The following is a 26,034-nucleotide window of genomic DNA, read 5'->3' as shown; positions in this document are numbered from 1 at the left end:
CCAGGTGCAGGGCTCTATACCACAACCCACGACCTGAGCCAAATTCACAAGCTGGAGGCTTAACTGACTGAGCCACCCAGGCACTCCTGTTTGCTGACTTCCGTAATGACAATGGCTAAAGATAACTGATGCCCTATTTATGGATATGATAATCATGTGAAAAAAAACCACAAACATACAAATAGTAAACCTAGAAATCTTGGCAATATTGTAGAGGGTCATTTCCTTAAAATATCTGTTTTTTAATTAAGGGAGCCAATCATTCTAAAGCCTGGGCTCCCTTGCAAATCTTCCTTAAAAGTAAAGTTCCTTTCTTTTCTAAACATGTCTGCCTCTTTTGACAGGGGTTTCCAGGAAGAAAGAACCAAATGTACAACGCCACAGAGGGTCTAATCACAACATAGCATTTTTGGAACTTTAGGAATTCTACTTGATTATTTGAAATAGTACGTAATAAACAAGGAATGGTGAGATAAATCTAAAAACATAGAAAGTTAATAGCTTTTTTTCTTTTTTTGGTATATTCTGTTAATAAGAAATGTGCACCTTTTCTATTAGTTCAGTGTTTCTCAAGCCAAAGTCCAAAAATGATGCATCTTCACAGGACTTCAAATTCGATACATGAAAATTTTAACACTGTGCTTTCATTTCCACAGCAATATAAAAACAATGAATATAATCATATTCTGGATTATCTAGATGACCACCTTTTAACTGAAGACTGTCATTTCACTTTAGGACTCAAGTTTGCATTTATGCTTAAAAATCCTGCCAGTGATACACTATCACTCTAAATGACAACATTTAACCTATGGGTGTGTTAATGGACATGTCTATGGCAAATTTAAGATTGGGGTATCCTACCATTAAAATGACAGCAATCAACCTACATATTCCATCATATTCATGTTGGATTCTCTTAGAAGTTATATAGAAAAAAATTTCTCAACTTACAGTATTCTCAACTGAAAATAATTTTATATACATCTAAATTATTAAATGACTTTGTGTTTAATTAAACATGTGTAGGGGGATCCCTGGGTGGCTCAGCGGTTTATTTTTTTTTTATTTTTTTTTTTTATTTTTATTTATTTATTTTTTTTTTGGCTCAGCGGTTTAGCGCCTGCCTTTGGCCCAGGACGCAATCCTGGAGTCCCGGATTGAGTCCCACATAGGGCTCCCGGCATGGAGCCTGCTTCTGCCCCTGCCTGTGTCTCTACCTCTCTCTCTCTGTCTATCATAAATAAATATATAAAATCTAAAAAAAATAAAATAAAATAAAAAATAAACGTGTGAAAAGACACATGCAGCACAGCAACATAACGACTGTAATAGGAGCATAATGCCACATGAACTCCAAAAGATGTCAAGGTATACACTCTATGAAAGACAACAGGTAAAAAAAATAAAAAGTCAGAGAATTCAGTTAATTACAGCACAGGGTAGTACAGGCCTGTTGATAAGTGATAAAGTACCTGTGTCATTAATCAGTAATCTATTTACCTTGTAAGTAGCAATTTTTCTTAAAAGACTTACTTAGTTGGAAGAGAAAGAGAGCACGTGCACATGCATGAGTGGGAGGGGCAGAGGGAGAGGGAGAAGAATCTGAAGCAGACTGTGCACTGAGCATGGATCCTGACTCAGGACTGGATCTCATGACTCGGAGATCATAACCTGAGCTGAAATCAAGTCAGTTGCTCAACCAACTGCACCACCTAGACACCCCAAATAGCAATTTATTTTAGAATATTTTCTCACTACATAAAATACTCAAAATTTGAATCTTAGAGCAAAAACTACTTATTTTGTAGTTTAGTCTCTATTTGTTTTTAAGTTCAATATTCTAGTTGTATAAAAGTATGTGAACTATAAACCTAGGTTCTTTTGTAAATATTCTAACTAAAATTACACTAAGAACCCTGACATTTCAGAATGTCAGTGTTCAGAGCCCACGCTATGCCTCCCCCTTAATATTTATTTACTATCTGGACGCCTGGGGGATCAGCGGTTGGGCATCTGCCTCCAGCTCAGGGTGTGACCCTGGGGTCCCGGGATCGAGTCCCACATCAGGCTCCCTGCATGGAGCCTGCTTTTCCGTCTGTGTCTCTGCCTCTCTCTGTGTCTCTCTCATAAATAAATATTTTTTAAAATTAAAAAAAATTTTAAAAATTACTTACTATCATTCAGGGATCATGTGTTCTACTCTGAATAATTATTTTTTAAAAATTAAAGAAAAAAATGATTATTTTCTTGATTGCCTAAGAGACCTTCTTTTTCCTATTCTCAATTTCTTGTAAAACTTTCCCTAACCAAAACCAAGGTTCACCTGAAATGAACCCTCACCAGTTAAGCCTTCTTTCCCAGATGCTTGCACTTGGTACAAATCTGGTCTCTTCTGGACCCAATATTACCTCTTTCATGGCATTCACAATCTTCATTCCATACAAACATCTATATAGAAATCGTAACTTCCTTTAGTCTAGATTTTGTAAGACAGAACTGTGTTCTCATTCATTTTTTATACAGTCTATTATATAACATTTTTCAATAACTACTACGGGAAAGTAAAACCATTTTGAGTATCTACTCATTTAAAAATGCACTAGACTAATATATTCTTACTAAGTTATTTATAACAGATACTGAATGCATCTGCAATTTCTGTTCACAGCAACAAGCTGTTAGATGTCACCCTTGCTAAATTTCATCAACTTCTTTAAAAAGCAAAGTAAAAAACAGAATTAGGCCCAACAGAGACAGATCTGTCCTTTTTTTTAAAGTTGAAAATGTAGTTGACATACAGTACTATATTAGTTTCCAATGTACAATAGATCTATTCTTTACTATAACTTTAAATGATAGAGAATTTGTGAGGGAGAGTACAGTAGCAGGCTAGAACTAGGGAAGAGCTGAGCACAGCTTTTGGGTGCTTTTATCAAAGAACATAGCTGGAGTGCCTGGGTGGCTTAGCCTGTCAAGCATCAACTTAGTTTCAGCTCAGGTCATGATCCCTGGCTTGTGAACTCAAGCCCTGCATCAGGCTCTGAGCTGGGCATGGAATCTACTTGAGATTCTCTCTCTCCCTCTCCCTCTGCCCTCCTATCCCGCTCTCACCCTCTTCAAAAGAGAGAGAGAGAGAATATAGCTGTATTTCTTTCTACAAGCTATTTTGGGTGGGGTTTTTTTGCCAGTAATTTTGATATACACAAATGGGTAGGAAATATCAGAAAGGGAGACAGAACATGGAAGACTCCTAACTCTGGGAAACGAACTAGGGGTGGTGGAAGGGGAGGAGGGCGGGGGGTGGGGGTGACTGGTTGGCAGGCACTGAGGGGGGCATTTGACAGGATGAGCACTGGGTGTTATTCTGTATGTTGGCAAATTGAACACCAATAAAAAATAAATTTATTATTAAAAAAATTTTTGATATCCACAACTCCTAATGTAATGGATTCGGGTGACTTCACAATTGTGATAAGTAGCAATATTACTTAATACATCTTTTATCCAAGATATAAAGAATACTACCAAATTTAATAAAATAATAAAAACCTCACATATCTAGTCTTTTATTTTAGAAAAAAATTAAGGTATGAAAAGGCTCCATTATGATTCAAATACACCAAAGTCAAAGACCTGAATATCCAGGATTCTAAATAAAGAATATACTTCATAATTTCAAAATATTCCAGAAATAAAGATATAAAACATACCTGTCATCCAAGACAATAATAATTTCACCGTGTTTAAAGGTGAGTTCATTGTCCTCAACGGCTTCAAAATCATATAAAGCTCTTACTTTCCTTGCAACTTTATTATTTAACTGAATTTCTGCAGATGGATATAAGGATTTTGTTTCTGCATGCTGCTGCTTCTGCTCTTGCAATGATAATTCAATAGCTAATTTGAAAAATTGAAATGCAAAAAAAAAGACAGAATTCTGATTTTTTCAAGTTTAAAAAGAAAAGTTTAATAATACTTAATAATAAATCGAGTGAATATTTTATTTGTCCAATTAAATGCTGAACAGTTAGCTCTCTTGGGATGTGGGAGGACAGGGCAGAAAATCATGACATTTTTTAAAATAAAGTTTTTGCTCATTCCTTATTATCACAGTCTGTCATATACAGCAGCTATTATTTTTATAGCAAACAGATTGTGACATTATAATATGGGTAGCTTTCCATATAGGACAAGCCGTGAACATATTTCTGTGCTTGACTCATAACTTTGGCATTAAAGAAAAGGTGAAATGAAATCTCCCCGAAGGTACGACATTAAATACATATTACTGACAAGGATTATGAATTAAATCAATCTTGTATCCTCTTCAGACCCTACTAGATTTGAGGTAAAATACTAAAAGTATAACCCAGTTTGATTATAATTTTTATTTAAATAAACTGTTCTGGCAAGGGTGTTTTAAGCAACACTAAATTATACGTGCTTGAGCATTTACCTTTAGCTATGTCCTCATCTTCTTTGTTTTTGTTCGATGATGTACCATTCTTGGCAGCAGCTGAGACAGTCTGTAAATGTATGAGGAAAATGAACACAGCCACCGTTTCAAAGAAGACACAAGCTCTATAATTACTCGCACATGTTAATTTTTAAAAAAACTGACGAGTTTCTTTTAAAAGTGAAGTTCTTTGTAAAAATTTTAAGTAGCAGTCTTCAAATACTAAAATAAAACATCATGGTCTTCAAGAAAAATTATAAACTCCACAAAGGGCATGAACTGGCTTCCATTTTGCATACATCTTTATATCTGACACAGAACATGGGATACAGAAAGTACTTAAATACAAATATCTCCTGATTGTACTTCCCTGGTCTCAACTGTCCAAAGTATCGTAGTCAGTGAGGAGCATCAAGATCCAGGAGAAGCGGCAGCAAGAAGCCATGATAATTACTGAAGAAAAGAGGGTGGACAGAGACAACAGGTGCACTTCTAGGAATACATGTTAAGCTCTCTTTTAGTACTTATTGTACTTGAAGCGTGGTGGCAGAGGACTTAGGAAGGTCATGCTTAAATTTACAGGCATGGAGGACAGAGATGTCCAGGGTCCTGAACCAGTTCTTTAAACCAGTTAAAGAACCAGTTCTATAAACACAGTTCTATAGGTTCTTGACATGCAGAAGATAGAGCTTCTATCTATTCTAGATAGAAGAATGCTTGCTTTTATTACTTATAAGATTTTTGTCCTCAAATGCTCCCTTGAGCCCTCAGTTCTGGTCAGCTCTAAAGATCCTTTTTGTCTGTTTAAAAGATCCTTTTAGTCTACAGTCTAAATAAAAATAAAATATACAGTACTCCTCCTCTTAGTTTTTTTCCCTAGCCCATATCCTAATATTAAGTAGAAAGCAAGAGGCACTGAAGCAAAATTCAAGATAGTATTCTTCTCCCACACTTAAATAGCCCACTCTGTGACTCATTATCCCTACCTCCACCCCTGTCCTACTAAAACTAGTCTCTATCTCCTCAAATAAATTTCTAATCTTAGAGTTCCACTCATCTATATGTAAACCATTCACTCCAGGCATATTCACTCTTCAACCAACAGGTCTTGACCCTTTTCAATTCTGTGGATTTGCTCCTATCAGTCCTTCCCTAACAGGACCTCTTCCCTCTTCCCTCCTATTATTGAAATACATTCCAGTCTAAAAATTCTACCTCTTTACCATCTCAGTCTGTTGTCACCTCTCTCTTCTGGCATCTAGTCTTTGTTACCCCTCCCCCATCCATATATGTCACTTACAATTTAGTTATTTTTCACATGTAAACAGCTACCCTCCAAATTTACTGTAAATTTCTTAAACACAAGGACTCCCTCATACATCTATGCCTTTTGCATGATTCTAGACTTAGAGTAGCATCAGATTATTTATGGCTGATTCACTTCTCAAAGTTCTGATATGTAGAAGAAATTCACTCAAGAATTAGAACACCTACTAAATATAAGGCGCTATCTGAGGCACCTGGAAAGTAGAGGTGGGAAAGGATGATTAAGATAGACCTTGCCTAGCTTTTATATAAGATACATACCCTCAAAATAGTGTAAGGTAAATCATGGATCTACATGAATCTCTTACCTGAGAACCTGCTGGAGGAAAAGTAATCCCTTCTTCTTTCATAGATTTAATAGTTGCAGATATTAGACTAAACTGAGGATCCTTCTGAAACTCTTCTGACCACTCCACCATTAAAGATTTCAATTTTTCACATACTTTAGGATGAGCCTTTTAAGGACGATGCAATGAAAGAAATAAAACTGTGGTTAAAGTACTTGAATTATTTAACAGAGTATTACCACCCAAATTCTCTCTTTAATTATATAAAGATCAACAAAAGTCCAGCAATCCCTAGCCTAGATGAGTGCTTGATAAATGTCTGTTTTTGTTTCTAAGATAAAGTTGTTTCTAGTAAAATTACCTATTAAACATCAATTTTTAACTCTTACTATAATGACATCAGATCTTTTATATTCAGAGGTTATTTGTTCTATGTTTTCTTAATATGCTCAATATTAGATTAAACTTTTTATATCAACTAAACTAAAATTCCTGCATTTTTGCCACTAATAACAACAGAAGCTTCAGAGTTTCTATCCCAAAGAAATCAGTTAAGAACAACCCTATTGTGAAGACCCCTCAATCCTGCTCTAAAATAAAGGTCCAATTTGCATGCCATCTCTAGTGAGAATGTACAGGATAGTGGTCAATCTGGACTCGGAAACCTGGATCTGAATTTTAGCTATGTCACTTACTAGCTGCATGACCTGGGGCAAGTTACTGAACTTCCCTCTAAGCCTCAGCTTCTGCATTTATAAAATAGGAATGACAAGAGAATCTAACTTCTAAGGATTATTAAGAGCATTCAACATGACAATATATGTAAAATCCTTAAAGCAGTGACCGCTTACTAACTCTAAATAAAGATTAGCTATTATCACTAGTATGCATGCTTTGGGAAGGAAAACAGTTTTTGGTGCTACAAATGAAAACATCTAAGTTTTAGAATAGGAAGTTTATCTCATTTCAAACTTAGCTAAAAGTGATTTCATTTATAATACAACTTTATTAATGCTATATATAGTTAAAATGACACGCAGTATATGTACTTTTTAATGACTTAAATTGCTTCTCTTTTTAAAATTTACCTTATTTTTTATCACAGCACGTACTTCTGTTGCAAAATCACGGGAACATACTTCTAAATGAAATATCTTTCCACAGTTTGCCACACAAGCCCCAAGAAGCTATTAATCAAAATAAAAATCAATATACAAATGTTGAAATATTATCTTACTTAACTTGCTGAAATAAATACACATTTAAAATTTGGGTCAGATGATAACATGACTCTTACAGTTAATGCTTGTAGAGCAACATGAGGAACCTTATGATTTACCCTTTTCATTATGGCTTTTAGGCAATCTTTTGCTCTAAGGGGAAAAAAAATGAAGAATATTAAGTATTTATTCAAAATTTCAACTTAACCATTAAAAATGTAAGGCATTCTACTAGCAAATCAACTTTAAATTTAAAAATAAAATCCTGCAAATTTTACTTCATTAAAGGAATAAATCTGCAAAATGATTCCATGCAGTTTCAGTACTTTGTTCACAGAATTACAGAACAGCCCCCCACACACACTGCAAAAAAGGAGCAGCTTGTTGCAAAGGTTGCATATTCCAGAATCAGACCCAAATAACTTCCAATAGATCAACACAAGAAAACTATGTCACATAAATTATCTTCTCATTTCTTCAAGACAGATTTAGGATTCAGACAGAAAATTCTTATCTTAAAAAAATTATAAGATATATAGTCTTCAAAAGGTGTAAAAATAAACAAATATCAAGGTACTTGGAAAAGCTGTAATGTTAAATGCTTTCATCAGTCTTCTAAAGTATAATCAGTTCACCTTAATTGTTGCATTCTGCCCTCAAAGCATCCTTTTTTATATTCACTTTATCTTTTTGAAGGGCTTCTTCAGTGTATTATGTATTACATTATTGTATTTATCTATTTCATTATTAAAAGACTCCCACACATGTCTAAGTCAAAGGGGAATTCCCTAAATAACTAGTCTATTCATTGTTAACATGTGTCACTATTGGGTCAAAGTTTTAATTATGTATTTTAATATATCTCAGGTTTTCAGCTAAACTCTTTTTCCATTGTTCTTTTGGGATAAAATTAATCCCATAAATTGGGCCACCAGGATCTCTTAACTTTTGTTCCCCAAAAGTAAATAGTAAAATCCTATTTTCCTTTCAAAGTCACACTGGGAAGAGAGACATAGGTCATTAAGCTCCTAGACATTCACCGGGCATAAGTGGGCATCTTACCCATTAGGAGTGCTTCCAACTTTGTCACATATGTCCATAATAAGACTCCAATCTTCTGTAGTGTTGTACTCATTTGTGGCTTTTTCTGTAAGATATAAGCATACACAAAAATTAGGACACGTTGCACTTAATGATAAAATACCAAGAAAGGCACAGTAGTCAAGAAGCCCTGTTCTTTGGCCAAATATAAAAGAACCACAGAAAAACTTCAGAGGATAGAGTACTCTTACTATTTTCAACTTTAAATTATATAACTATATGAATTAAATGTTCCAATGTACACCAGTAAAATGTCTTCTAAATAGTTAATACTAAAGAAATTACAAATCATCAATAAGCCTATCCAAATTCTAATTTGGAAGAAAGCCTTAAGAATGTATCATCATTGGAGCACCCTGGTGGCTCAGGTGGTTAAATGTCTAACTCTTGATACCACCTCAGGTCCTTATGTCAGGGTTATGAGTTCAACCTCATGTTGAACCTAAAAATACATCATCACATAAGGAAATATGGATTAGACTGTTCAGAAAAGCATTGTTTTCAAAGAGCAAAAAAGGGAAATGATTAATAAATTACAGTAAATTCAGAGAGTGGAAAGTGAAAGTCAGTTATATAGAACTAAACGTACAAAAATCCTAAAATATAATGATTTGGTTTATACTGAGCTTAAAAAGCTAATAAAAAAATATATAACATTAACATAAACTTTCTAAACAGCTTTACTGAGATATAATTCACATCCCAATACAACTCACCCATTTAAATGTACAATTTGACTTTTTTAATATATTCAGACTTGTGCAACTGTCACCATTATCTTAAAAAGAAATCCATACCCATTAGGAGTCTCAGCCCAATGTCCCCCCATAACCTCCACCGCAGACAATCACAATCTGCCTTCCGTTTCTATAAATTTGACTAATCTGGACTTCTCGTATAAATAGAATCATACAACATATGGTCTTTTGGTCTTTTGTGACGAGTTTATTTATTAGAATGTTTCAAGTTCACCCATGTTAATGCATGTATCAGTCCTTCAGTTATTTTATTGCTGAATAATATTTCATTGTAGATATACCTCATTTTATTTATCCATTCACCACTTGAACATTCAGTTGTTCAATTTTGTTTTTTTTTTAACTTTTTGGCTAATGTGAATATTGCAACACAGCTATGAATATTTGTGTACAAGTTTTGTGCGGTATATACACGTCTTTCTTTGGTATTACCTAAGAAAAGTGCTGAGTTTGCCTAACTTTTTTAGGAACTGGCAAATCGTTTTCTAAAGCAGCTGTTCAAAAATAAATAAATAAATAAAGCAGCTGTTCAATTTTACATTCTCACTTTATATAAATGTTTCACATCAAGTTTTAAAATACTCAAAAATACACTGTATTCTTTAATGATACTTATATAGGTAATACAAAAAATATTAGCATATGCATAATAATGGTAAACATCAAACTGGAGGTAGGATGGGGTATACAGAAGCTTACTTGTATTTATAAACTTTTGTTTGTTAAGTTGTGCATGGAATATCTAGAGAGTATTTTATGCTCAGCATGTCTTATAATCTTAAGTATTTCATAATTGAAATTGAAAAATTTTTAAAGTAAATTTTTTAAAAGCACGGTAAAAATATGATGACTGAATTATGTTGCAGTTTTACTCTACTTTTATAAAATTTTGAAATCAAGAAATATTTTTTCTCTGCTAATATGGGGGCAGTGGGGATATAAAAACTACCACTTTCAAAACGTCACTTTACCTCTTCCCTTTTTAATAGATCTATAATTTCAAATATGGCCAAACCTGAGTATTATATATTCATATAGGCCTATCACAGTGATAAGCAGGAAAGATGGTAAAAATCTAAGCTGTTCCTTTTTTAAAGGCAAGGGATAATAAAAGAATCAAAAAAATAAATAAACAGGTTTAGCAAACTCAGCAAATAGGAAAGAGAAATACAGAATCCACTTAACCTCAGTTAAATACAGGAACTCACTTTTAAAAACCATGCAGATTGCTTCACACTATTAATGGATGGAAAGCCATTATGGTGACATACGTGTTGAAATGACAAGCCATAGGTTTCAGAAAAGTAATCTGTTTTTGCCTACCATAAGTTCTAGACTCAAGCACCATGCTATGAGGTGGAAACGTATCTACTCCGATCTAGTTTCTCCCTTCTACAAAGATGATTCGTTCTTCTACATGGGAAGTCAGGCTACACTGTATATTTTAGAGGTTTAAAATACTTAACTATTTCTTAGTTACATATCTAATAAATTCTGTGAACTTAAAGGTATAGACGAGGAAAAAAATTAATTCTACCAATCTCTTTTAAAACTATGATGCTTTTCTTTCCAGACTTTTTTCTACATGTATATGGAAAAATACTAAAAATCTATGTAAAACTAAATAAAATAGAGTCATAAGTATGAGGCACTTCCAAAGAGAGCACGTAAAAGTAGGTAACTCCTTCCCTGCCAAAGTCATGAACAAGTTGAGAAAACAAATACAGAATCACTGCTAGTGCTAATAGAAGAGGTAGGTGTAAAAGACAAATGGGCCTGCTGATGGTTAACCTCAGAGCTGCTCATGCCAGCACAGACAGGGGCTTACCACTGCTGGGAGCGGTCCCTGTCCCCCCCCCCCCCCCCCCGGCAGGGGTAAGCCCCTGCATAGCTTATACCATTTAGGAGGAGACAAAACATGACTCATCGGCTGCTGTGGGAAGACTAGCTAGCTCCTACACATCAACGAAGCGCATCCATAAGGCCAACTATTCTCAAATTTACCAATCAGATAAGTCATTACATCAAGGATGAAGTGACTTAAAGGAGCAAGAGCAGACTCAGGCCGACACTAACGGAACTCCCTTCTTAAGAAGGAAACCTCAGGGCAGCCCGGGTGGCTCAGTGGTTTAGCGCCTGCCTGCAGCCCAGGGCGTGATCCTGGAGACCTGGGATCCAGTCCCACGTCGGGCTCCCTGCATGGATCCTGCTTCTCCTTCTGCCTGTGTCTCTGCCTCTCTCTCTCTCTCTCTCTCCTCTCTGTGTATTCGCATGAATAAATAAAATCTTTACAAAAAAAAAAAAAAAGGAAACCTCAGAAGTAAAGAAAAAGTATTTCCCTCTAATACTTGTGTGATCATACTAAATGTATAATCTGCCAACCTGCATTTCCACTTATATAAACAATCTCCCTATATTCATAAATATATACCTATACCAATATTTTTAAATAACTGTATACCATTATATAGAGTGGCCACAGAGTACCATAGCAAGCTCGTGAGAAGTTATCAACACATTGTGATTTTAAATCCACTCAGTGTCTCTGTTATACTCACTGGTACCACTCATATTGATGCCCCACATAGAGTAAATATAAAACAATTAAAAGAGGTCAGAATTTAGGCAGCCCAGGTGTCTCAGCGGTTTAGCTCCGCCTTAAGCCCAGGGCATGATCCTGGAGACCCAGGATCAAGTCCCGCGTCGGGCTCCCTGCATGGAGCCTGCTTCTCTCTCTGCCTGATTCTCCCTCTGCCTGTGTCTCTGCCTCTCTCTCTGTTTCTCAAATAAATAAATAAAATCTTTAAAAATAAAAGAGGTCAGAATTCATGCAGAGGCCCTTCTGCAGATGTTGCACAGTGTAAATCTTTTGTCTATTGGATGTCTCTGCTCCACTGTCTTCTCCTCAGCCCCCAGAATCAATGTAAGCTCCATGATGGCAGGAATTTTATGTTTTGTTCACTATTATTATTTCCAGTGCATAAACCAGTATCTGGAGCACATAGTAGGTACTCAAGTAAACAGTGGTTTGATGAATAAATGAATGATGCTGGTTGCTCCTCCATATCCTATTACCCTGAGCACAATGATGCCCAATGTGGTCTCACTAAAGTCTGTATAAAGTTTTGGACCAGTAGAGCTTCTGGGCCAGCAAGTTTGCTGAGCAAACATCCAAAGGGACTGCAAAGGATCAAACTTCACTAGCAACATCATGTGGAAATAAACAGCATAGCACTAGTGGGTTTTATGAGGTTCCAGTTCCCTGCTTGTTTACTGAAGAGGAATGACAATACCTTTGGGCATCTCAATCAAGGGAAGTGGGGAAGTGAATGTCTGAAGAGGGAAGCAAAGGGATTCCTGTGCTGTGCTATAGAGGTAACTTTGATCTACAGTCTGAAGAGCAAATCAGATGTATTATATGTGACTTGCCAGCTTCATGCTCATCTTTTCTCTTTGCTTTTTAAGTTCCCTTTTTTTTTTTTTTTTGATAGGGTTTTCTTTTTGTTACACAGACCTATCATCCTTTCCTTCTAAAGTATCATCTGGTACAGTGTTTACAACTACCTGATGATTACATGTTCACCTATATTATCTTCTGTATATATATTATTTCTCTTTTAAATGTAAATCTTTAGTCCTTCTGGAATTTCATTTGGCACATGGAATGAAGCAGGGATAAAAAAAAAATTACTGATTATTTGTTGGTAGTTCCAACATCAAGAATCTATCAATTCCTCTTTAATCTGAGGAGCCAGTATCATCATTTACCAAATTTTCTCAGTACACATATGCGTGAGTACAAAGAGTTGAATCTGACTTTAGAACATCTAATAACCTATTACTGATAAAACTCAACTTTTAATGATTACTTTTTCAAATTCAGTTTGTGATACACAATTAAATGTGAGGCCTATTTAATACCTACCAAAAACACTTCCAACAATTTCAAAAATATCCAAACCATATTTTTACTTGATTTAATTTTTATAAAAATGGAAAAATCCTGATTTGAATACTCTATCCAGCATACTTTATGCTCTACAAATATAGGACTCACAATTACTCTTTTAAAAAAGTATAAAATCTGAAGACTTTATAATGGCCTGCCAAAAAGGATTTCATTTTTCAAGTGAACTAAATAACACTTAAATTATGTACTCAGGAGTATTTTAAACTCCTGGAAAAAATTTTAAGTATTATAATTAAGGAACCATTCTTGTATAGCATTGTCACTTTGCCCAGTGTTGGGACCATACCTCACATTATCCTGTGTCAGATGCATAGAGGGGGGAGAGAGTTTAAAAAGGCCTCCTGGGGCTTCAATGCTAAATTTCCATGGTTTGGTGGGTGTAAGTCATAACGTTTCATCACCAGGTTTTGATTACTGCACATAAAGAGCCTCAAATACACTGAAATATTTCACAAGGATTCTAACAATATCATATTCAGCCCATCAATAACTATAAAAAATTAAAAAGGCACCCCCTCTACACAGTGCATTGTGTTCAACATACAACTTTAAAAAGAATTCAAGTCTACCCATAAAACTTTTAATGAAACAGGCCCTACCAATAATTTTTAAAATTTAATTATATAAAAGAAAAATACTCTTAAGACATCTGTAATACTCCTCCTACTATGTTTGGAAAAAAATCCCATGACTGGTCTGCTTCCAACCACGGCAGAGTATCTGCTACCAGATTTGTTATTCTACCAAAACCAAGTACGGAACAGGCCACAATAAATTAGACGACTGTTTTCTTTTTTTTTTTTTAATTTTTATTTATTTATTTATGATAGTCACAGAGAGAGAGAGAGAGAGACAGAGACACAGGCAGAGGGAGAAGCAGGCTCCATGTACCGGGAGCCTGATATGGGATTCGATCCCGGGTCTCCAGGATCACGCCCTGGGCCAAAGGCAGGCGCTAAACCACTGCGCCACCCAGGGATCCCCTAGGCGACTGTTTTCAGGAAATGAGTAAGGTGGCGCAGATCTGAGATCCAAGGGAACTAGGAAGGCCTCACGAAGGCCCCGGCTTTTGCCTGTCCCACCACAAGGAGAACTAGCCCAAGCAGAGCAGCTGAGGGTAAGAAGACCAAATTTCTGGGCTTTAACTGGGTCCGTGGGTCAAGGGCTGGTCGAGAGTCTCCATGAAGTCGAGCAGAGATCACCCATGAGGCTGAAAGGTTCAGCAGTTCAGGGAGTCTTGGCAGTTCCTGCTTACTATGGACTGAATGTTTGTATCCTCACAAAATTTAGATACTCAAGACTTAACCCACAGTGCTGCTGAATTTGGAGACTGAGCCTCTAGAGGTTAAAGGAGGTCCTAAGGATGGGTCTCTGACCCAATAGGATTAGTATCCTGGTGAGATGAGCCAACACAGAGCTCACAGTACCGTACTATCCCCCCCAAACAAGCACAAAGGAGAGGTCGTGTGAGCACCCAATGAGAAGGCCGCCATCTGCAACCCGAGGGAGGGGACATTTCACCAGACACCAACTGTCCTGGGGCCTTGCACTTGGACTTCCAGTCTCTAGAACTGTAAGAAAATCAATTTGTTGTTGAATTCACCTAGCCCGACGTATTTTGTTATGGAAGCCCAAGTGGACTAATACTCCACCCAACTAGGGCAGAGAGAACATTTCAGCATTCAACTGAAATTCCAAGGAGAATAAGGGTCCCCTGTAATTTCCATATCAAAATAGGCCTGCCTCATAAAGAAAACCAAGCCTAACAAAAACCTTAAAGATTCTCCCATATTACAATTATGTGACAGAACAAAATTCAACACTCTTTAAAGGAAGACAACATAATTTCACCTCCTTACAAAGAATAATCGGAGCAAACAACATAATATAAAAATTTACCACTATACAAAAAAAAATCCCATAATCAAAATAAGAGTAATCAATAAAAAAGGATAATAGCATAATTCAAATATCAGAATTAGCAAAAAAAAAAAAGAGATAATTTATAGCAGGTATTATCAAGAACTTAAAGCAAAAGGTGGTCATAATAAGTCAGTAGATGGTGAGTGCTCAGCAGCAAAAAGGAAACTATAAAATTAGAATTTCCAGAACTAAAAAGTGTGATTATCAGCTAAAAAAATTCACTAGATGGGGCTTAAGAGCAGAATGGAGACTGCAGAAACAATGAACGTGAAGAAAAATCAATAGCAGTTACCTAATTTGAAGAATAAAAAAAATTTCTTGGGCAGCCCAGGTGGCTCAGCGGTTTAGCATCTGCCTTCAGCCCAGGGTGTGACCCTGGAGTCCCAGGATCGAGTCCCACGTCGGGCTCCCTGCATAGAGCCTGCTTCTTCCTCTGCCTGTGTCCCTGCCTCTCTGTGTCTCTCATGAATAAATAAAAAATCTTAAAAAAAATTTTTTTTAACTGAACATGAATAGTCTCAGTATATTAACTTTTTAAAAAACTTGCAATGTAACAAATTACTCCAAGTTAGTAGATTAAAACACCAGCTATTATCAGCTCATAGTCCTACAGTCAAAATCTAGGTAGGCTTGGCTGGGTTCTATAGAGTATCACAAAGCTTCTTATTGGGGATTTGGGGTTATTTAACTGAAACACGATAACTAAAATTATGCATATGGGAACTATATAAAGTGAGGATTATCTATACATTAGAGCAGAGTTTAAATCTTCCCTCAGGGGCTCCCAGATGGCTCAGTGGTCGAGCCTCTGCCTTCAGCTCAGGGCATGACCCTGGGGTCCCAGGATCGAGTCCCGCATCAGGCTCCTTGCATGGAGCCTGCTTCTCCCTCTGCCTGTGTCTCTGCCTCTCTCTCTCTCTCTCATGAATAAATAAATAAAATCTTTAAAATAAACAAATAAATCTTTCCTCAAATGTGCATGGAAATATCAAAACCTGGAAGTAATCCAGGACAATATACATGGTATGTTCTCTTTAAAAATATACATGTTTTTAAAATTAGAGCCAGTATAATACCCAATTACATGGAAATTAACAATGAGGGCATATAAATAATTGAGATTATAAGATGGAAATATAAAAATTTGTTATAATTAGTATACAACATATCAGTATCTTGGGATATAACTAAAGCAATGCTTAGCTCTTAGAGGAAAATTGTCTTTTATGTATTAATAAGAAAAAGACCAATTATTTTTACACCTTAAAATCACTGTAGGAACACAGGAGAAAATTGGAAAAAAATTTTTTCAATAGAAGAAATAAACTAGAAAATGGAAAGTAAGTAAATGAATAGAATTCATTTTCGGTGTCTAACAGGAAACCACAGCGGACAGCTTTTACTAAAGATATAAAAATGTTCTTTCTTTGAACCAATTCATTATAAACTAAGTAATTATTGATAATGCAGGAGAACCAATTCTTTCTAGCTTATAAATAAGTCATACATGTTTAATGATTAAAATAATGACATATTAATTTCTAGAACACACAATTTTTGTGTAAATTTAGACTAAAATATTTATACCCAAAATTTCAATGATAGATTATAAATATTTCACCTCTTTCTCTGACTTCAATAACAACCAAACTTGGCATTCTAGAATACCTGGGTTTAACATACATTTTCTCATTTACTCCTTCCTCCTCAATATTTTGATTTGTTTGGGTGTATTTCATTGATGTGAATCTTCAGTTTACTCCGGTGAAAGCAGTAATATAAATTCTACCCTAAAATATACTGTTCATGATCTTTTTTTTTTTTACTGTTCATTATCTTTTTTTTTTTAAGATTTTTATTTATTTATTCATAGAGACACACAGAGAGAGAGGCAGGGACACAGGCAGCGGGAGAAGCAGGCTCCATGCAGGGACCCCACATGGGACTCGATCCCGGGTCTCCAGGATCACACCCTGGACCGAAGATGGCGCTAAACCGCTGAGCCACCCGGGCTGCCCTGTTCATTATCTTCTAAAATGAAAACCAACTTATAGCTCTGAGTAATAAATGGTAATAATTTAATGAATAGCTTCAAAATATTTTATATGTGCTAAACCACTTACACCTCAAACAAAGGAAGTAAGGATTCCCCATGTTACAGACAAGGAAACAGACACAGAAAAGTAGCACAAGGTCAAACAGGTAGAAAGTAGTAAAACAAGAACTTCAATCTGGGGCACCTGACTCCGGGTATCCTCCCCAGTTTGAATGTTAAACAAACCGCTGCTTGAGTGCAATCTTGTTCAAACTGCTAAAGTAACTCTCCCCCAACAAGTTAGTTTTCAGTTTCACTATGTACAAACACCTTAAACATACTGAATAGGACAAATGCAAAGTCAAGTCTTGCTTATAAGGAAAGGATAATTTAATATCATCTAATCTGCATCCACATCATCAAAAAATAGAATATAGGTAAGAGCTTCTTGATCTGATAAAGTACAGAAGAGAGACTGACACTTTTTTTTTTTTAAGATTTTATGTATTTATTCATGGGAGACACAGAGAAAGGCAGAGACACAGGCAGAGGGAGAAGCAGACTCCATGCAGAGAGCTGGACATGGGACTCGATTCCGGGTCCCCAGGGTCACGCCCCGGGCTGAAGGCAGACACACAACCACCGAGCCAGCCAGGGATCCCAAGACTGACACTTCTGATTTCACAAATCACCACTAGTATTTTGGCAGGGCACGGAGGACAGTTAGGAAGGAGGGGGAAAACCACATCAAAATTATCTTTTACTGCCTTGTAACACTGTAAACCATCTATTAAAAAGGCAAGAGGTAAAAAAAAAAAAAAAAAGGCAAAAGGGAGGTGCCTGGGGGGCTCAGCAGTCAAGTGTCTACCTTTGGTTCAGGACATGGTCCTGGGGTCCTGGGATCGAGTCCTGCATCAACCTCCCTGCATGGAGCCTGCTTCTCCCTCTGCCTGTGTCTCTGCCTCTCTGTCTCTCATGAATAAATAAATAAAATCTTTTAAAAAAAAATAAGAAGAAACTAAAGAAAATCTTCCTTGAATGGGACAGTGATAGCTGTCACAAACAAGTCTCAGTGGTAAAGAAATATTAAATGTTCCACAGAGTGTCACAGGAGAGGTATTTATCATTCAGGTATCAGCAGTTATAGGTCCATTAAAAAAATGTTAGAAAGACAAATATCATATGATTTCACTCATATGTGGACTTTCAGAAACAAAACAGATGAGCATATGAAAAGAGGGGAAAAGGGGGGAAACAAACCATAAGAGACTCTTTAACTACTGAGAACGAGCTGAAGACTGATGTAGGGAGGTGGGTGGCGGACGGCCTAGATGCGTGATGGGCATTAAGGAGTGCCCTTGTGACCAGCACTGCACGTGGTAAGTCATGAGTCACTGAATTCTACTACTGAAACCAATACTGCACTGTAGGCTAATGACTAGAATTTAAGTAAAAATTTAAAAAATAATATTAAGGGTAGTCTGAAAGATGAGAGCAAGATTTATTATTCCAAAAGAAGACCTGAAGATGCCAATAAGCCAATGTGAACTTGAGTCCTAAAAAGGAAAGGATAAAAGGATGACCAATACCAAAATGTCTCAGGTTACTAGAAACAATATTCTCACCACTGGGATTTAACAAATGTTGCTGATTGACAGATAACTGAAATAGGAAAGAAGACTATGAGCAAAAATATTTTTTAAAATTTTATAAAAGACAGGGGTGCAGGTTGAGTGTTTGCCTTTGGCCTGGGTGGTGGGCTTTGGTCGTGATCTCGGCATCCTGGGAGTCCCGGGATTGAGCCCCAAATCAGGCTCCCTGCTCAGCGGGAAGTCTGCCTGCCCCTCTCCCCAACTTGTGCCTTCTCTCTCAAACGAATAAATAAAATCTTAAAAAAAAAAAAAAAAAAAAAAAACAAACTTTGTAAAAGACAAAGTGAAAAACCAAAAGGGGCGGGGAGGGAAAAGGTTAGATCTGGGGGACACAAGGCAACCAAGGAAAGAAAAAAAAAACATAACAGGAGATTTCCAAAAAATTACATATCCTTAAGTTTTATTTTGATATCTAGGTGACTGATTATTGAATTATCAGTTGTCAAGTTTCTGGAGTTTGGAATTCTATAGTATATACTACAAACAAGGTCTAGTTTTTTAACACTCAAAACACTTTTTTCTTTTTATTTTTAAGATTTTATTTATTTATTCATGAGTGACACGCAGAGAGAGGCAGAGACACAGGCACAGGGAGAACTGGCTCCATGCGGGGAGCCCGACGTGGGACTAGATCCCGGGTCCCCAGGATCACGCCCTGGGCTGAAGACAGACGTTCAACCACTGAGCCACCCGGGCGTCCCAACACTCAACATACCTTTAAAGTTCTTTCATTTAAACCAAAAAAGCAGCATAGAGACACATCTACCAAAGAACACTGCTATAGTATCATGTTGCATATTTACTTGTAGAAAAATCCTCACCCTCTTGCCTTACTTTCAAACTATAATCGAAATAAGCTTAGAACTAATTATAAGGAATAAAAATATCTATTTTTAATTATCAACATCAATTCACATGAAACAAAAATATATATTACAATATGCCTTTTCTCTTAAATGCTAAAAGAGCATAAACAATATTCCTTTTTATGATTATACTACCCTGATCATAAAACCATATGAAAGAACTAAGTCCAAAACCAGCTAAGACTATGAAAATGAAGAGAAACAAGACAGGGGAACTTGCCCAAGGACGCCGACATTTCACTGTGGTTACTGGTGGCAGAACAGAGAACAGTGTAGAAGGACCAAGCAGGGACACGGTCCTCATATAAGAAATGTACTATATGGAGGAGAGTGTCTCAGAATCAGTGGGGAAGGACAGACGATTCAGTAGTGATCAGACAACCGATTATTATCTAGTACAGCTGATTATCCAATCAAATTCCTCCTCAGATCCTACACAAAGATCAAGTCCTGGTGGATGAAAGACCTACCTGTGAAAATCAAAACTCTAAAAAACCTTCAGAAAAAAATATGGCAAGATCCTTATAACCTCAGGGTAGAGAAGGCTTTCTTCAAACAAGAAAAATGAAAACAAAGGAGACAGTACCAACGATTTAAAACTTAAATTTTCTTAATAACAGACATCAGAAAGTAAAAAGCAACAAAGGACGTACATACACGGAACTCTAAAACTCAGTAAAACAAAATAATCCAATAGAGTAAGTAAAATTAACAACCAGGTAAATTCAGAAAAAGAAAAGAGATTAGCCAAGAAATAGATGAGAAAATGCTCCATTTTACTAGCAATGAAGTTGAAATGAAAACACTGCCCTATTTCACTCCCATCAAACTGGCAGAGATCTAAAAATATAATACCCAGTGTTCCTAAGAATGTGGAACAAGAATGAACCTCACTGCCACTGCTGGTGGGAGTAAAATTCCCCATAAGCACTTGGAAAGGCAGTTCTGCACTAATATTTTGCAAGTTTGCACTATCTTTAAATAAGGAATTCTCCTTCAAGATACAATCCCTAGAAAATCTCTCACGTAAACGAAAATATCACTAAGAACACCCACTGCACTGTTGTCTGTGGCAAAAAACTGGCAAAAACTTCATGCCCATCAACAGGAGACTGTATATTCATTCATACAGTGGAATACCACACAAGTGTTAAAATTAATGAACTAGAGCTACAAATATCAGCAATAATTCACAAAATGGTGAGTGACAATATACAAATGACAACGACACTATTTTTAGGAAGTTTAAAAGCAGGCAAAACAATACCCCGTATATATGTGTGTGTATCATTTATAAAATACAGTCATATCTTTTTGGAGAGTGTTTAAATCTGAGAAAGGAGGAAAAAATAGGTTTAGGTAGCTGCTAAGTATACCAAAGAATCTCAACTCGGTCTTGAATGTTTTCTTAAAATAAAAAACAAAGTGTGGCCAGATATTAAGCTTGACAGAGCTGGCTGACAGTAAAAGGCCTGTGTATCACATCCTGTACTTTATGCTAAAATACATCAATTAAGAATTTTAAGTATCTGAAGGCTTAAGGCTGTAAACAAAATATAGAAATTAATTTCTCATCCATAACCAAAAAATTTAATTGTAATTTTTTTGCAAAGATTATATCAACCTCATTGTGTTCAAGATCTGCCTTAACAAGTATGTAAATGTAAAAAATAAAAAAATAAAAAATAAAAAAAACAAGTATGTAAATGTTATAAATCTGAACATATTAAGTAAATTGTATTGTAGGAGTGCTATCAGTATTTTTATGTAAGCATTTTATTTTTTATTTAAGTGTGTGTGTGTGTGTGTGCACACGCACGTGCTTGCTTCAAGTAAGCTTTAGACTCAGGACTCCTAGATCAAGAGTTGCACACTCCAGACTGAGCCAGCAAGATGTCGCTAGTAAGCATTTGATAAAATTTCACTGGAGAAAAAATTCCAGGACCAGAGGCCTGGAAATTCAGATTTCACTTAAAAAGTCTCCTTCTCCTTTCAAGGGCGCCTGGGTGGCTCAGCTGGTTAAGCCTCCAACCCTTGATTTCAGCTCAGGCCATGATCCCCAGGTTGTGAGATCAAGCCCCCCGGCTTGGCTCCACACTGGGTAAGGAGCCTGCTTTGAGTTCTCTCTCTCTCTCTTCGCCTGCTCCTCCGCCCTCCCATCCCCCACCACTGCTCTCCCATATGTGTGTGCGCTCTCTCTCTCAAATATATATCTTAAAAAAAAAAAAGTATGGGGCACCTGGGTGGCTCAGTCATTTAAGAATCTGCCTTCTGCTCTGGTCATGACCCTGGGGTCCAGGGATTGAGCCTCGAGCTGGGTGCCCTGTTCTGTGGGGAGTCTGCTTCTCCCTCTCCCTCTAACCTCCCCCCTCCCAGGCCCAACTCATGCTCTTTCTCTCTCAAATAAATAAAATCTTAAAACAAAAAAAGCCTGGGATCCCTGGGTGGCGCAGCGGTTTGGCGCCTGCCTTTGGCCCAGGGCGCGATCCTGGAGACCCGGGATCGAATCCCACGTCGGGCTCCCGGTGTATGGAGCCTGCTTCTCCCTCTGCCTGTGTCTCTGCCTCTCTCTGTGTGTGTGCCTATCATTTAAAAAAAAAAAAAAAAAAAAAAGGCCTCCTTTCATTTTTTTTTTTTTAAGATTTTAATCATTTATTCATGAGAGGACAGAGAGAGAGAGGCAGAGACACAGGCAGAGGGAGAAGCAGGCTCCATGTGGGGAGCCTGATGTGGGACTCGATCCTGAGACCCCGGGGTGACGCACCCTGGGCTGAAGGTGGCGGGCGCTAAGCCGCTGAGCCACCCAGGGATCCCCCAAAGTCTCCTTTCAAGATAAAAGTTCCCACTTCAGTCCACTGTGTCATTTACAGAGGTGGAATTAGAGCTCAGCTTTGTGGGACATAAATTTTTAGGAAGGCAATACCAAGGTCATTGAAAAAAAAGAGAAAGGAAAAAAAAAGAGAAAGGAAAAAAAAAAAGAAAAAAAAAGAAAAAAAGAGAAAGGCTATCTATCAGTAAATTGAAAATGGCACAAAGGCAGAAAGTGGACAAAAAAAATAAAAGGTTACCTGGCATGAGTGGGGGAGAAAAATTATGTGCAAGAACTAGAGTTGGGAGAGAACAAGTCCTGACTTGGGAAACAATGTGGTAAGACTGGAAAAATTGGTGTAGAATATAAGGAAATGCCACCTTCCATTTTAACAATATCACACCGTCTTCCTGCTGTGGCTCCTCCCTTGGAGGGACGCCCTCCTCTTGGACTCCTCTGGGCACGGCTGCCCTGCAAGAACCCTGCAGGCCACTCTCACACCTGGAGGTAGAGGACGGCTGGACGTGTGTGGATATATATGTTTTTTTTGACCGACAGAGCTTGAAAGGAATTTTATCCAGCACAACAAAAATCCAGATTTGAAGAAATCAAATAAAATATTTGGGCAGCCCGGGCGGCCCAGCGGTTTAGCGCCTGCCTGCAGCCCAGGGTGTGATCCTGGAGACCCGGGATCGAGTCCCACATCGGGCTCCCTGCATGGAACCTGCTTCTCCCTCTGCCTGTGCCTCTGCCTGTCTCTCTGAATAAATAAATAAAATCTGGAGCTCTGACGCCACCACGGCTAGCACACCCTCCGGGGTTTGCAGGATCGGACTCCAAGGAGAAAAACGCACCTGCTGGGGGTCCGTCGCCCCGGCGTGCGGCCTGCTTCCCCCGCCCCTCACGGGCCAGCACCAGGTGCAACGCCTCTGCGGTCACCCTGGCCCAGCACCGCGTTTCCTCGGGGTCCGAGGCGGGAGCCTCTTCCCCACACGGGTGACGTCAGGCAGCGCCCGGCCGCCAGCAAGACTGCGTGTGAGTGCAACGTGGCCTCACCTTCATCACCCCTAATCATGGAGTGACCTCATCATACACACAGCTGGACGTGGTTCCTTTGTGTGGGCAGCCCGGCTAGGGGCGGCTGGGGGCTCGGGGGCGCGCGTGTGCCCGCGGCCCAGGGCGTGACCCCGGGGTCCCGGGACCGAGTCCTGCGTCGGGGCCCTGGGCGGAGCCTGCTTCTCCCTCCGCCTGCGTCTCTGCGTGTCTCTGTGTCTCTAATGAATAAATAAATAAAATATTTTTTTAGAAAGAAGGAAGAAGAAAGGAAGAAAGAAAAGAAAGAAGAAAGAGAGGAGGACATCACCTTCTAGAGGAAGCCTGCGCCGAGACCCCCGTGGGCTCTCCGGGGAAGACGGGATGTGCACGGCCTGCGGCTCCGGGTCCGCCGCCGCCCTGCGCCCCGCGCCCCGCGCCCCGCGCCCCGCGCCGCCCCGCCTCCTGCGGGGCCCGAGACCGCTGACCCCAGGGGTCAGCACGACAGCCGCGCCGGGGACCATCCGAGGCTCGCTCACTAAACGACGAGGTCAACACAAGAATGACGCGCCCCCACACACACACAAAAAAAAAAGAGAGAGAGAGAAAAAAGCAGCCACGAATGGTGATAAATACGTGAGTGAGTCCCAAAGGGCAAATGAACGGGCCACGACCGCAGGCGAGCCTATTCCCGGAGGCGCCCCGCTAAGTGACAACCGCTCCCGGTACTTGTTCCTACTGCGGGGCTGCTTCAGAGTAAAAGCGGATTTAAGTCCCGAGAGCCTGACGGTCCGTGGCTCCCTCCACCGGGCGGACGAGGCGCTCACAGCGCACGCCCCCTCCTCCTCCTCGTCGTCGTCGAAAGGTTTTAGTGACTTATCCCGGGACCCAGGCCGGGACCCAGGCCGAGGGAGCGGCGGGGGCCCCGCGGGCGCCGGGTCACGGCCTGGGCCGCCGCCCGCCCTCCGGCAGCCGCGCCCGCCACCTACCCACGTCCTGCTCGAAGGGGTTGGCCGCGAACAGGGGCATCCTGCCGCCGCCCGAGCGCGGCCCCGACCCGACCCCGAGCCTCCGCGGTCCGGCCGAGGCGCGGCGGCTGCTCCGGGCGGGGTGGCCGCGGCCGCCGCTTCCTAGACGGCTCGGCTCCGCCCCCGCCGCGCACTTCCGCCGCGCACGTCCGCCGCGCACTTCCGCCCCGCAGCTGCCCGGCGCCCGCCTGACGGCCCAGCCCCGGGCCTGCGCTCCGGCCCGCCCCCCCTCGCGGGAGCAGCGCCCGCCGGCCCGCGGACCCTCTGAGCGCCCCCGGCGTCCCCGCCTCCCGGGAAGAGGCGGCAACCCCTCCCCGGGCTCCGCCAGGGCGCTCAGGCGGCCGCCGCGGCCACCTCCCCATCGCTAGGACCCCGGCCGGCCACGGAGCAGGGGGCCTTCGGGGGCCGGACGTGGTCGCGCGAGACTTGGGCGCTCGCAGAGCCCCTGAGGGGCCGGCCGTGCGGGGCCGCCCTGGCTCTCCCGCCCTTCGCGCTGTCCCGCTGCGCGCCGCCGCCCCCAGGTTGCGGACCGTCGGGCCGCTGCTCCCGCGCACAGCCGGTCCCCCGGTTAGGCGGACGAGGTGCAGGTGCGCTTTCCCGACCACGCCCCCGCGCCGGCCACGCCCCCGCGTGCTGTTACGTAGTTATGTAGCTTCCGTGGTTCTTACGTTCCCCGGCGCCGCCTCCTCGGGGCGCGGCCTCGGCGCCCGGGTTCGGCCGCTGCTGCATCCTCGGCATCCGGAGCAGCCGAGCGGCCCGCGGAGCGCCAGTGCGCCCCGGGCGCCGGCCGGGCGGCGGGCTCTGCTGGAACTCGGTTTCTCCGGTCATTCCTTGATGTCAAAGGGTTATTTGCGACAGTTTAACCGCGGGTCAGACAAAGCCGGTTTACAGCCTCGGGTGTAGACGGGGCCCGGGGGGCGGGGTGCCTGCCGTGCCCAGGGCGTGACCCCGGGGCCCGGGATCCAGTCCGCGTCGGGTCCCCGCGGGGCCTGCCCCTCCCTCGGCCTGGGTATCAGGAACAACTAAATACAGCGTGTTTTTTTAAAAGGGCTCCCGGGAGAGGGCACCCGGTGTTCGGAGACGGCCCACGCGGAGTCGCCGAGTGTCGGGCCGGCGGAAGCCCTGGGAAGGGCCCCGAGGTCACCCTTCCCCGCAGGTGAGCGACCGGGCCTCGACGGCCTCCCCTGCTGCGGGTCCGCTCGGGACGGCCCGTCCCCCTCTGCCGCTGCCCGCTCTGCGCGCACACCCTCCCCAAGGTAAATCGGGGATAGCTTAGCGCTGGCATCCAAGGCTTTAAATACTCGTTTAGCGGTGTTGAGCGTCACAGTGACGTAGTAGTGATCTGACGTCACCGTGCCCGAGGTGCGGGAGGGAGCGGCCCGGCGGGCGTCGAGGTCCTTGCAGCGCTGAGCCAGTGCAAGAGCCCGACTAGGGGCCAACCGGCCTTCGGAACGGGAAGCACTCATGATTGATTGATTGATTGATTGATTTAGTTTGATTTATTTATTCATGAGAGATACAGAAAGAGAAGCAAAGACCCAGGCAGAGGGAGAAGCAGGCTCCATGCA

The 26,034-nt window shown here is 40.6% G+C and overlaps 1 protein-coding gene across 2 annotated transcripts in view; it reads right to left on the bottom strand.

Moving 5' to 3' along the window:
* The window catches only part of LOC129514476 (signal transducing adapter molecule 2), a 44,397-nt gene extending 19,766 nt beyond the window's left edge, over window positions 1-24,631 (bottom strand). For both annotated transcript variants that reach the window (XM_055333048.1, XM_055333049.1), the window contains exons 1-7: window positions 24,428-24,631; window positions 8,355-8,439; window positions 7,370-7,445; window positions 7,161-7,259; window positions 6,094-6,240; window positions 4,460-4,529; window positions 3,714-3,900 (exon numbers count right to left, since the gene is read on the bottom strand). In XM_055333048.1, the coding sequence (XP_055189023.1) occupies window positions 3,714-3,900; window positions 4,460-4,529; window positions 6,094-6,240; window positions 7,161-7,259; window positions 7,370-7,445; window positions 8,355-8,439; window positions 24,428-24,467 (704 nt within the window). In that variant the 5' untranslated portion in view covers window positions 24,468-24,631. The remainder of the gene's footprint in view (window positions 1-3,713; window positions 3,901-4,459; window positions 4,530-6,093; window positions 6,241-7,160; window positions 7,260-7,369; window positions 7,446-8,354; window positions 8,440-24,427) is intronic.
* Window positions 24,632-26,034: the final 1,403 nt, after the last annotated feature.

Source organism: Nyctereutes procyonoides, unplaced genomic scaffold (assembly GCF_905146905.1).
Source record: "Nyctereutes procyonoides isolate TBG_1078 unplaced genomic scaffold, NYPRO_anot_genome, whole genome shotgun sequence".
NCBI classification, from domain to species: domain Eukaryota; kingdom Metazoa; phylum Chordata; class Mammalia; order Carnivora; family Canidae; genus Nyctereutes; species Nyctereutes procyonoides.
This window is presented reverse-complemented; position numbering and strand designations above follow the sequence as displayed.